The sequence below is a fragment of the Lepisosteus platostomus genome, chromosome 3, assembly GCF_059453375.1.
Source record: "Lepisosteus platostomus isolate fLepPlt1 chromosome 3, fLepPlt1.hap1, whole genome shotgun sequence".
Classification (NCBI taxonomy): domain Eukaryota; kingdom Metazoa; phylum Chordata; class Actinopteri; order Semionotiformes; family Lepisosteidae; genus Lepisosteus; species Lepisosteus platostomus.
This window is the reverse complement of record NC_142613.1, coordinates 58,122,145-58,134,575: the sequence shown is the minus strand read 5'-3', so window position 1 is coordinate 58,134,575 and position 12,431 is coordinate 58,122,145. Positions and strand designations below refer to the sequence as shown.

The following is a 12,431-nucleotide window of genomic DNA, read 5'->3' as shown; positions in this document are numbered from 1 at the left end:
TTAAAACAGCCCTGAAGAACTGCAGCGCACAATGAGAAAATGTTCAAAAATATCCTTAAAAGGATAGATTAATGTACAAAAGTCTCAAGACGACTTAATATTTTTTCATAAAAACTCATGTTAAGATGAACAGTTTAGAATGAAAGGTGGATTTCCAACTTCTGCATTCTAGTTTTGAGTTAGTTGAAAGATTCATGTGCACCCAAGGTCATCTTTCTTCAAACGGAAAGATCTTATCTTCCACGTTTAATCTTAAACTTAATCTATATGCAGGTTTGGCACACAGGCCACATGGTGAGAAGTAGTACTTCTGGCATTACTATAGAAAAAGCTTAATAACTGTAAAACTAAAATTATATCCCTATGAAGTTTTATAATTTGTAGGGTGTCTTTCATTCTGCTACCACACCTGTAAACTATTCAATCAAAAGTAAGAATTTTAAAATACCCATACACTTCCATACTCTAAAATTAATATGCAATGCATAAATCATTCTATAGTCCTAATGTGGTAACCAAAGTCTTGTTAGTTGCAAAAGGGATCATGATATCCACAAACAGCTCAGCTGGATGTTAATGCTTTGAGAATTGTGTGTGAATGGGGTTGGTTAAGTCGTGCAATTTTTCCCAAAGAAAGTCCACTCTGGAAAGTGAACTCACAAAAAGCACTGATGCAATTTCACTATTTGAAAAGAGTAAAAAAATTACTTCAGTAGCCCAGATTTAAAAAAAATCTCCCAAAAGGAACCATTTTATATCTAACCTACACTTCTCAAAACACTTGTGTGCCTTATTCTGTGGTAGAAATGGTATACCTTCAACTTAAAATATTTACAGAGCACAACAGACACCAATTAGTGTCCTAAATAGCTAGTCTTTAAAGTGTGACTATACTGGAGGGATTGGTAGTACTTGAACTTTAACACTGAAATCTTCCTTTTTGCACAAAGCTAGAGGTGAAAGACTGCTTTCCACCCAATCTCTTTGACTTCCCAAAGTTACTGGTTCTTGGGAAGTAAACTGGTAAAGAGATGACCTCAAAACATTACAGAAGTTGCATATTTTTCTGCCCACATGAAGTGTAATAGAATTTATGCGTCAGGGCAGAATTTCTGCAACAAAAGGCTTTCCAGTGTTTTTCAAAGGTCATTTTACACCTTTGAAATAAATTATGAAAAACACACATAAACAATACAAGTAAAAAAAGCAAAGAACCCATTTATTGTAAACCTAAGTTTAGCTTTTACATGTTGAATTATCATTTTTACCAACAAATGAAGCCTTTTTAAAAAAAACACACAACTTTTAACCGTCACAGCTTCACTTATTAGTTTAGAAACTTTTGTTGCTGCGGGACTACTGGTACAATAACTCACATAATGTCTACATGCTTCTAAAAGGAGTGTTTTTCCTCCCAATTGTGTGAAAGTTTAACACTAGAATAAGGACAACTGGTACTATGCAAAAAACACAAAAGTCAATTTACTTCTTAGTAAAAATCACATTTTACAGATAAAATGCAGAACCCTGAATTACGGAAACATCCCATCCTGCACAATGCTTGAGGTTCCTGACATTAACATTAAAGCATGGGAATTTAAAAAAAAATGTACAAAAATAAAAGTAAAATTAACCCATAAAGCTTCTAAGAGAACCCGCAGGCACTTTTCCTCAGATGTGGAATGTTTTTTTTTGTGTTTTTTAAATTTTTCTTTTCTTTTAAAAGTGTGACTAAAAAAACAAAAAGGGTAGATTTGTGAAGGTTTGCAGAGCAAGATGTCTGTGCATCACCAGTCCATTATCCCAGCTCAGTAATATCCTCCTGGGTGATACTGCTGGCTCCAGGGCTTCTGATTCCAGAACTGTGAAAGACAAAATCACCAGGATTAAACTGCAGTTACAACAGACAAGCTGCCACTAATCACAGTTCCTCAAAACAACCCGAGTGCAAGTTGCAGTGTCTGAAAGTTTAAGAAAAACTATCAGTAAGTAATTTATGAAAAGAGACCTAAACCACTTGGATTTCATTTTTTCCATTTGGGCTAGAACCACACAACAGAGGAAGCATGAGGCAGTTAAACAATCGGTATCTAGCTCATTATAGGACCTTTCAATTATAAACTCTGCATTTTGGAAGACCCAAAGATCAGAGAAATGCTTACCCCTTGCTGCCAGCTCTGGTTGAAGGCCTGAGCCTTGTTCATCCCGAAACTGCCGTTCTTGAAGCCACGGTTATTGTTTCCGCCTCTGCCCCGGAATTTCTGCAACCAAAACAAAGCAGGTTATGACCTGAAATAACGCACGGGGGGGGAAAGAGGGATGTGCACTTCAATTGTCACATTGTTAAGGACCTAGCAGAGGAAATATAATTTTATAAAGGCACACAAACCTGGAAAGGTTTACCCAGAACTGGATATTTAACACCTACATTTGGAATATTTTGGTATGATTTTTAACAGTCAGAAATGAAGGCTATAAGCTTTCCAAAAGCTGAAGGCAGGACGTCTTTACAATGGGCAATTGCTGTTCCTACTGAATCATCAGGTATTACTGCGGAATAGTGACAATTGTCACACTACCCCTTTATGGGATTTATCTTGAAGTCATCAGCAGGTTCTGATCTTAAACTACAAAGTTTCAAAAGCAAAGACCACCACCCAACAGATTTAGTCCTCCATCACACTTAGTGTAATATACTGCAGTGGGCACCAATCTTCCAATAGTTAAATCACACCAGTACACTTGTGTTCAATGAAAGATTCCACTACATCCTATTAAAAGAGCAGTACTAAAAATTCCCATAATCAAGTACTTATCTAAAGTAGTTTAGAGAATACATCATGCATCATTTTTAAGTTGCCTTTCTACTAAGGGGTACAGCCACAATGCATTGATTAGCAATGCTTCTTCTGGGACCAGTGTTGGCTTTCAGGTGAATGACTGCCATAAAAAAAACGTATGTGAAAATGGCATTGAGATGCTGTAACTCATGAACATCCTACCATCCATCCCTATAAAATCACCACAAAGCCTTTCAAGGCCTTTCCTAGAAAACTCTACCTGGTTGAAGTTCCCCCGGTTTGCTCCGCCACCACGGTTGAGGCTGCCCCTGTTCATCGAGCCTCCCCGGGCCATATTGCCCCTGCCTGGTCCTCCCCTGGGAGCCCCTCCCCGGTTGGGCATCCCTCCACCCCGGTTGAAGTTCCCTCGGTTAGAAAAGCCCCCTCTGAAAGCCGGGGGTGGAAGGAAGCCTCGGGGGGGTCTGTTAAATCCACCACGGGGTCCCGGTCCTACAGAACAAGTAAAAGTTACCAAGTTGCCTCCACATTACTTCACTCTGAAGTGGAAGCAGGGGTATTCACTCTGAATTACATGCGGTATATTTTTATACAATCGTGCAGTCATACTCGCCTCCTCTGAAATTGCCCCGGTTCTGAAACCCTCCACGGCCTCCTCGCTGCCCCTGTCCACCACCCCTGTTGAACTGGTTCTTCCCACCCCTCCCTCGGTTGCCCTTTTTGGGGGCTGCTCCTCCTTGATTTGGCTTCTTCTCGGGTGGAAGCACAGTCTTGCTCTCTTCCTTGTACTGCTCCAGGAGCTTTGCAGCTTCCTCCTTCTGAAGTTCAACGTATGTCACCTCGTCAAAGCACTCGCCCTCCTCAGGCAATGCGAAGATTCCTGAGCAGAAAAGGTCAAGGAGAGACCATTCAACTTCACAGCACACAACTTTTCACTAAAAGTGTATATTTAAGCAAAGTGTGAAGTACAAAAAAATTGACATATCAAAAACAATTATCCAGGATTGTGATGGGGAAAGGGGGCTTATCTTTTCTTGAAAGGAAGACACGGTATCATCTTCAGGGAAGCTAGTTCCATACTCCCACAACAATGTGCTAAAAAGGGCATAGTCTTTGCAGTTTCAGCCAATATGACCAAACATAAGTGCAAAACTGAATTGCTAAGTAAGGGATTTGTCTGAAAAGTATAAGTTGAACAAACAACTCCAAATTACTTTTCACCCATACCACATCCTACAGAAGCTGAGACTTACAAGTGCACATACCTTTCATTTTCAGGATTGCGTGCTCAGGTAAGTCTTTGCCATCTGTTTCTGCCTTCTTCTGCGTCCTCTGCTTGTAATCCTCATCTGATGGGCAGACCACTACTGCCTTGCGCTGGAAACCAGCAAACAGGCACATTTTCCTCCTCTGAGCTGGAGCAGACACATTAGTCTAGGTTCAAAGAAAACAAAAAGATTGTTAAATCTACAGCACACAGGGCATTAATCCTGCTCATTGCAGTAAAAATTCCAGATTATGCAAGTACCCCCATACATACCTGATCCAGAATGTAGTTACGCTTCTTACGGGCAGCAATCTCAATGAATTTGCCCAGAAACAAGGGGGCGCGTTGAGAAATGGCAGTCAGTTTTCCAGTGTCCTTCATCTGTCGCTTAAGGCTTGCAATCTGCAAACACAAGGCAGATTTACAAATGTACCAAGAACAAAGATAGGATATGACTGTGCTTAGAGCATCTTAATCAAAATATAAGCAACTGGTAATGGCTATATAATGTAGAACATTCAGACTTTCACTCTGACTACAATGGGTAAAAAGTGCTATGACATTTCTCCTACTCAGTCATACCATCATTTTCTCCAGAATTGTATTGGTCCCCAGGATGTTGTATTTCCCAGGATTCTCTTCTATATGTTTCATAACCCAAGTGGTCTTTCCTGCTCCTGGAAGGCCAACCATCACGATGACCTGAGGAGGAAAAGGTTAAAAAATATTCAAGCATACAGGCAGGTAAGACAACACTTCATCAGCCCCTGCTGTTCTCAGCCGAACCAAAAACTACATGTAAATGGTTAAATAGTGACAATTTAATGGTATAATTGGAAAGAAATTAAAAAGGACAACAGAACTTACCATAAATGTGAAAAATGACTTTAAAGCCTCTTATATGGAATTACTACTATGCCATATTTCTTTACATTAGTTTTACTTCAAACTAGTCAATAATTCCAAAACATTAATATTAAGTTTTATTCCAATGGGAATGCAAGTTAAAAGACGTTCCCATGATAATTTTTTATTATAGCAATTATAGCTTAAGAAGTAAAACTTATGTAAACCAGCTAATTTCTTCATAAACAGAACATAATGGAATTCGTTTGTATTAATTTGTTACCACAAACTGCCCAATATCCCCAATTAGCAAAAATATAGAACAATGACTCAATATCAGTTAGGTACTGTTCATTTTTCCACAACAGTGGGAAAAGTTAAATTTCACCTCTTTGTATTCAACATGAGGAAAAGGGAGACAAAAGGATATGCATGGCAAGAGCATTATTTTGGACCCTCCCCACCCAAAGATTGTTCTATTCAAATCCTAGGAATGTCAATTCAAAGTGCAGGAAAAGAAAAAGACTTAAAATACAAACACAAACTTCAAGGACTCATAAACTGAGCCATCCTCATGCGTTTAAGCAAAAAAAAAAACATGCAGGTCGCCTATTCAGACGTTTGTGCACAAGGAGACCCACCTCGCAATCCTTTTTCGTCTCAGGCCCTTTCGGCCCTCGGACCCGGTCTTCAACGGGTATCTGCTGGAGGAAGGTGTACCCCTCCGGAACAGGGAAATAGGGTGTATCCCTCTGGCCAAAGTTGAACTCCACAGCACAGTTATGACAGAGCACGTGGGGGAACAGGGCTATGTCAGCCAGAGCTTCTTTGCCGACTTTAAAAGCAACTCCAAGGTCTTGGCCATTTTTAGAATAGGACAGCTCCACCTCCTCACCTTCAAAATTCTGATAAACACCAAAAGTTCTTGTGTTAGAGATGGCATTGACAATGAAATTCACAAGGCACACGGGCAAAAATCATTTCAAAGCTATGCTATTCTGAAAAGCAAAACCAGACCACCCTGCCCGATATGGAAATATGGAAAGGGTATGGTAGCAGTTTCACCAAATTTCAAACTGCACAGAAATAGACATTTCCAGTATACTGTAATTTTTAGTACATGAGTTTTTTAGGGATGCAGGACACCACTACTAGAAGAAAACAGACCACAGAACACCTTTCAAGCAAATACCTATATTTTGGTGAAAAACCAAATAGAAATGTTGGGATCAAACATCTTAGAAAAAGTTACATTTAAATGGTCTTAAGATGCATAAACCAAGGCTAACATTACATTTCTCATTTTATGGCAAGAGAAGAAAATTATGAAGACTTACTATGAAGCATCCAATTACATCATTCTCATCATAGGCCTCTCCATAGTCTCCCGTCACACAGTTAGTGGTTTTCTTCCCTTTGACTGAATAGGCAAAGGACAGCTCCTCTTCCCCTAAAATTCAAGTGAATTCACCCTTATTTCCTTTAAATCCTTTACAATGAAAGCTATGTAAGGTATACAAGTGTATAGGTTCTGCTTATCTGCACCCATAGGAAGGCGTGTGAACAGGGCCAATTTAAAATCTACTGTGGTTTAAACTGGTGGATCAGTACACTGCATGCTTAAGGAGACTTTTAAGCAACATCTGTCAGGTGACTGATATTACATGTCATTCGAAGTGAACACCTACCAAGAAGCAGATTCCCATTTGCCAAAGACCAGCCAACCTGCACTTCATGGATCTCAATGCCTTTGCTCGAAACATGCTTCACTGGGATCTTCTCAATAATCTACAACAAAGTTTTGTATGTAAAGTTTTGCCCGCTTTGTAACTGTTTTGTATGTACATATTCCTGGCTTTTACATGACATTTGTTATATTAAAATTAATCACTAGACCATACTATACTTAACATCTCTTAAAACACTTATTGTAGTTTTAAAACAGGTAATGCTGTCAAGTTTACCATTTTTATAAATTGTATCAGAATAAACTTCTAGTTCTATTTTGTCGCAATCCAGTACTTTAAGATATTAACAGTGATGAAAAGGATGTTTTGATTAAATCAAGAAAGTCAAATGACTCAAATACGTATACAAATTCTGATCCATTCAGCATATACTAAGTTGTTGAATATCTTAAATAAGTGAATAAAAGGTATAAGAAACTCAAGATGCTTCCGCACAATTTCATGTTCTATACAGGCCAGCCTAAACCCAGTGAATATCAAATAATGCAGGAACTTAGGCCTTTCATTTAAAAAAGACGAAAACAGGAGAGAATTCAAGATATGCACCTTCATTTCAAAGCAGGCCTTTCCTTTTGCAACTCCATAAGAAGCTCTTCCACCAGCCCAGAGATAGGCAAAACTCTCCATAGTCAAAGAGGAAGCACTGTAACGATCCCTGGAGATTTTGAAGTGAAGATCACTGTTGTCTAAAACAAAGAAAATTCACATTAAACATTGAGACCAATATTTGGTTATAAAACAAATCATTCATTTTATGTTTGACAACTGAAATATTAACTTTAAATGCATCTGCATAAAACCTAACTACTAGAAAAATGAGAACCAGTCTCAACCTAGAAATACCCAACAGTGTGGTTAAGCATTCACTAAAACAAATGGACTAAAGGGAAACTTATCACCACTAATAAAAACCTTCACTTTACAAAACATTACAAAGTACAGGACAAACCTCAATTCACAAAGACTACATAAGCAACAAGCTGTATAAATATTTCACCTAATTAAAATTTAAGTTACATGAAATGGTCTCTAAGATGACCGTGTAAAGCGATACCCATTTACTCTTAGAGGTTTCCTAAAAGATTTCAGAGGTATCAGCTGCCGAGTCGTGTTGCTGAAGCCGACACCCAGGGTTCTCTCAAGAAAAAGCTAGATGAGATCTTTGGATGCATTAGCTATTGAAAACTGAAATGAGCTAAAGGATCTTTACATCCCTTCTCCTTTTTAACACTTGCATTCCTTCTTTTAAAAAAGGAAACATTGGTAACAGCCACCACATAGCTTTAGCTTGGCTGGAAAACATTAAAACAATACCTAGAACCTAAAAATAATTTTAAAAGACAGCTGCAATTTCAATATTATTTACCAATGCAATTAACTGGACAAATAGCACTTCCCCTGTCACGCATAACCTAAGAGTGCATAAAACTAGCTTATATATTTGTGTCGATGTTTAAATATTGGCAAACATTTGAAACCTTGAATTCTTTTAAATATCACTACCTGCTTTCCTAGCACTTGCAGGTTCTCTCCAGAAACCAAGCAAAGCTGCTCAGATTTCCCCTATGAAGGTAAAAACCACTGGTGTCCACCAGACAAAGCCAGAATAACCTCCTCAGGCTAGCAACAACTACCAACGTGGTGCCAAAAACAGCATGAAGGAGTGCATACTTTAAAAGAAAGTCTTAGAGCTAAAATCAAATCTCTTCCAGTCCCCCCACCACTGTTGGTTTGAACACAAACCCGGAGCTTTACAGCATATTACACATCAATGCGAGACAACTTCAGCAGCCAATGTTGAATAACCCTCCCGTTTCTAGCTGGCAGATTTTGCTCGTTGAATGCACAGTAAGAAAAATAAGATTTAGCCTCCAAGTCATCTAATAAGTTATTATTCAGTTGTGTGTTAGGGTGTTCTTATAATGCTCACTGAAGTCAGTCTGATATGTTAGTTAAGATAGTTTAATAGTTAAGATTTGTAACAATCTTGAACTTATCTTCACATATGAAGGAGGTATGTTTTTTGTATCTTCATTCCATTGGGCTTTAAAACACTACTGAAAAACAATTTCTTGGTAAATTTAGCCTAACACGACACTACTACCATTGAATACTTACGAGTATCAAGACAAACAGTTGTGTCATCAAATTCTTCATCTTCCTCCTCAAGAGGTGGCTGGGGTGACTTAGCCCTGTAAAACAAGACACATCCAGCCTAATTTTCTCCATTCACAGTATAGTCGTTGGATCCCGGGTGTGAAAGATGCATCTTACCTCAAAATGTTTAAATAAGAGTATTCCATTTATATTTTCAGCAAAGACCATACCAAACAGCTAAATACTTAAAAATAAAAACTAAATGACTGAAATTGGAAGAGCTTTACTCACAAGCGCTATGCATAGACTGCTCTATGCAGTCTTGACATCTAAATACCTAGTGTCTGTATAATTGGTAATGTTAGCATTTTCACCAATTACATATGAAAAATGCATTTTAGACCTCTAATAGCCCCATTGTGAGACAGGTAAACATTCTAAAACACTACAAAATTCTGATGTGCATGCTTCTCAATCAGGCATTGCATAAATGAGAATATAAATGAGTATAAAAATACTCAACATGGCTTGCTTTTCATGCCACAGTTAAAATCTCTTGTGATCTGAAATTAAAATTAACCCCAATTTTAAAGAAACAGACACATTTATCAAATGGGATAGAAATACAAAATGAATTACCCTACCTTTGAATTACTGACCCCTACATTAAGACAGTTAAATGAAGATGTTTTAAGACGTAGGCTTCCACATCGCAAAGAACACGAAGGATTAAAACGAAGACAGCCACATAATTAAATGCATGTTTAAGAAAAGTTGATTGTTAGTTCCGCACTTCCACAAACATGCGCCCATCAAAGAAAAGCAAAGACGTTCTGGTTAAGCAACCTAATCTGCACCAAAGACGACAAAATCGACATTTCGAGTTTAAAAAAACTTCTCAAATTTGTAAACGATCGAAACGTCTCATCCCCATTCCTCTTTAAAGCGACAAATTCAATTTCTAACGATGCGCAGGAATTGGACGGTGACGCTGAAACTGTAATGAACTGCGTTCTCGAAAGGGGTTGCATGTCAAAACTCAAGGTCCGTCAGAAATGCCTAGATGAAAAGCATGGATAAGCGCGCCATTTTAGTCGCCTGCATCCTCAAGAACAGATCGATATTCTTAAAGCAAAAAATAAACCCTTCGCTCCCCACTACTTAATCTGCAGATGACTCTCAATGTAAGTGAAACTGTTTAGATAAGACTATTACCCCCCAAATACACTAACCGAAGACCCAAAGGGCAGACGTCCTTCTAGCAGAAACCCTACATTATGCGAGCTGAGCCCCCGCCCCCACCCTGCCCAGCTGCTCTGGTCTCCTCGGCTTTTCTTTGTTACCCCTTTTACAGAGGAGACCCAGGGGCATCCGTGAATCCGTGAGCCATTCACATACGCGGTGGCACTTCAGATTTAGCGAAGGCCACCATGGTCCTTACCGGCTGTATTTGCTTTCTTCGATAAATTCAAAGTAGCCCCTTCCATGTTCTTCACGGCGTCTCTTTACACCCTTCTTATTCTTCTGTTCACCTTTCTTGTCTTTATCAGCGTCTCCTTTGAAAAATAAAACACAACATGAAGAGGGATACCTCAGCGTTTGAGCCGAATTGTTAAATGGCGGCCACAAACTGCTGCATGTTTTTGTTAAGACTACAGCGCGTTTGGTCTTTTTTTGTGACAGAGAAGACCAAAATTGTAAAGACATTTTTTTTCCAAGCTTTATGAACATTCCTCCTCCCCCCCACACCATCGTTGCTTTCCATGCCGGTCAGTGTACACGGCATTTACTACAAACAACGCATTTCAAGTTTACTTTCTCCCAGGAAATATTTGCAAATTGAGACCTTTCACGCCGTTAAAAGCTCCAGCCTAGTTTTCCCAATAAATAAACCCGATTCCCACTTCAGACTGCGTCTGAAATACGTGGGCAATAAGCGCTGTACACGTTGATAAAATCGGATTTTAACCTTTCCTGGCATTTTTCAAAACCGCTACTGCCCACTAACCGTTCAAAGGCCCAGATTTAAAAATAAAAAAAAAATCAGTCCGGCGGGAATATGACGCCTCAAACCAGTCTAAATCTCTCAAACAAATCGTCCAAAACAACAAAAAAAAAAGCCTCCGAAAACTTACAGCCGACAAAACAAAAACGAAAGTACAGTTAAGTCCTGCCACTACAGGAAGGCACGGAACGGAAGGACTAGGCCCGACACGGCTTGAGCAATGTCAGATTGAAGCGCACACGACAGGCAACCGCGGGGAAGAGAGCTGGAGGAGCATCGAGACGTCGCGGGGGGACACAGCTAAAGCCGAGACAGATACACATCCGCAGGCCCGGCCCGTCGCCCACAGAACAATGGAGGCGAGGCGAGTCGCCGCCGCCTCCGACCAGGGCCACCATTTCATCTCGCCTGGCAGCACCATGTGGATCTTTGTCTGGAAAGCGCCAACAAAACCACAAATAGCACCACGCGTCATTCGCGTCTGACCTCCAAAACGCGTTTGCAGAAAAAGAAAAAAAAAACGAACGCCCAAACTGCGCCTTCATGTCCGAAAACAAGGCCCCTATCGAAGCACGTCTAACAATTGTTTGGCCCGTATTGTTAAGTAACAGCCATCAATTGCGCCTTCTGCTCCGACCGGCAGGGCTGGCGTAAACACGTGATGTTTCGGGTCTTAGTTAAGATGGGGACTAACCTTCAGCGGGCTGCGATCCTGGTGCCCCATCCTCCTCTTCGAATTTGTCCATTTCTATCCCGGCATCTTCATCATCCTCGGATTTATCCATTTCGACTCCCGCGTCTTCCTCCTCTTCCTCCCCCATCTCATCATCCTGCCCGCCGACATCTGCGCCCCCGCCCGGAGCAGCAGGAGCAGCAGCAGCAGCTGTGGCGGTGGCGGCGGCGGTGGTGGTGGTTTCGGCTTCGGCTTCAGCTTCGACTTCTGCTGCGTCCGCTTCGCCCCCGTCTTCCTCCTCCTCGGCCTCCATGCTCTCACCGGCCAGATCGTCCTCCAGCTCGTCGCCCATCTCATCGAAGCCGCCCGCCCCATCCGATCCCCCCTCGGCCCCGTTCTCCTCGCCTCCGGGCCCGGTGAAAGCGCCACCGGCTTTGGCCTCCTCGTCGAGTGCGGCCTGCAGCCGGTCCATCAGCTCGGCCTTCAGCCCCTTGTCAGAGAGCCGGCGCTTTTTCAGCTCGTCCTTCAATTCGTTTACCTTTAGCTTCTTTACGTTGATTGCACTCATTTTTCCCGTTGGATTTCCGCTCGAAGCTCGGGGATATACAAATATTTTTTTTAAAAGAAAGCCCTGTAGACAAAGTGATACAGAGAAAGCAAAGCCGCCTAGAATTTCTACTGCGCCAAACAACGCTCGTCCCTCTCTGTGCGTCTCTCCCACTGGCAGCTGCGCGGCTATCTAGCGCCAGTTGTACGTAATACACTCTTACCGTATTCATGCGAAAGGAGGGAGAAATTGGGCGGTGACTACCGTAATTAGCCGACAACGGCGACGACAGTTTCATTTGGTACAGTGTTATGCCTGCATATTTTTAGCTTTTGTTAGAAATGTATTAAAAGTTAAGAAACAAATCTGTTGTGCTTAGTAAAACAGCAAACCAGAGTTTATTAGCGTTTTAATTCTGAGGCTTTTCTAATATCAGTGCATGGTCCAGTA

At 40.7% G+C, this 12,431-nt stretch overlaps 1 protein-coding gene across 1 annotated transcript; it reads right to left on the bottom strand.

Annotated features, from left to right (window-relative positions):
• Window positions 1-1,198: 1,198 nt before the first annotated feature.
• Window positions 1,199-12,171, bottom strand: hnrnpua (heterogeneous nuclear ribonucleoprotein Ua). The gene is made up of 14 exons (XM_088626178.1): window positions 11,456-12,171; window positions 10,198-10,312; window positions 8,778-8,851; window positions 7,206-7,345; window positions 6,600-6,699; window positions 6,249-6,361; window positions 5,553-5,816; window positions 4,648-4,767; window positions 4,339-4,467; window positions 4,064-4,232; window positions 3,412-3,678; window positions 3,061-3,290; window positions 2,163-2,261; window positions 1,199-1,862 (listed from the first exon to the last, which is right to left on the bottom strand). Exons 1-14 carry the CDS (start codon window positions 12,000-12,002, stop codon window positions 1,809-1,811), a joined length of 2,421 nt encoding a protein of 806 aa, XP_088482304.1. The 5' UTR covers window positions 12,003-12,171; the 3' UTR covers window positions 1,199-1,808.
• Between the last annotated feature and the right edge of the window lie 260 nt (window positions 12,172-12,431).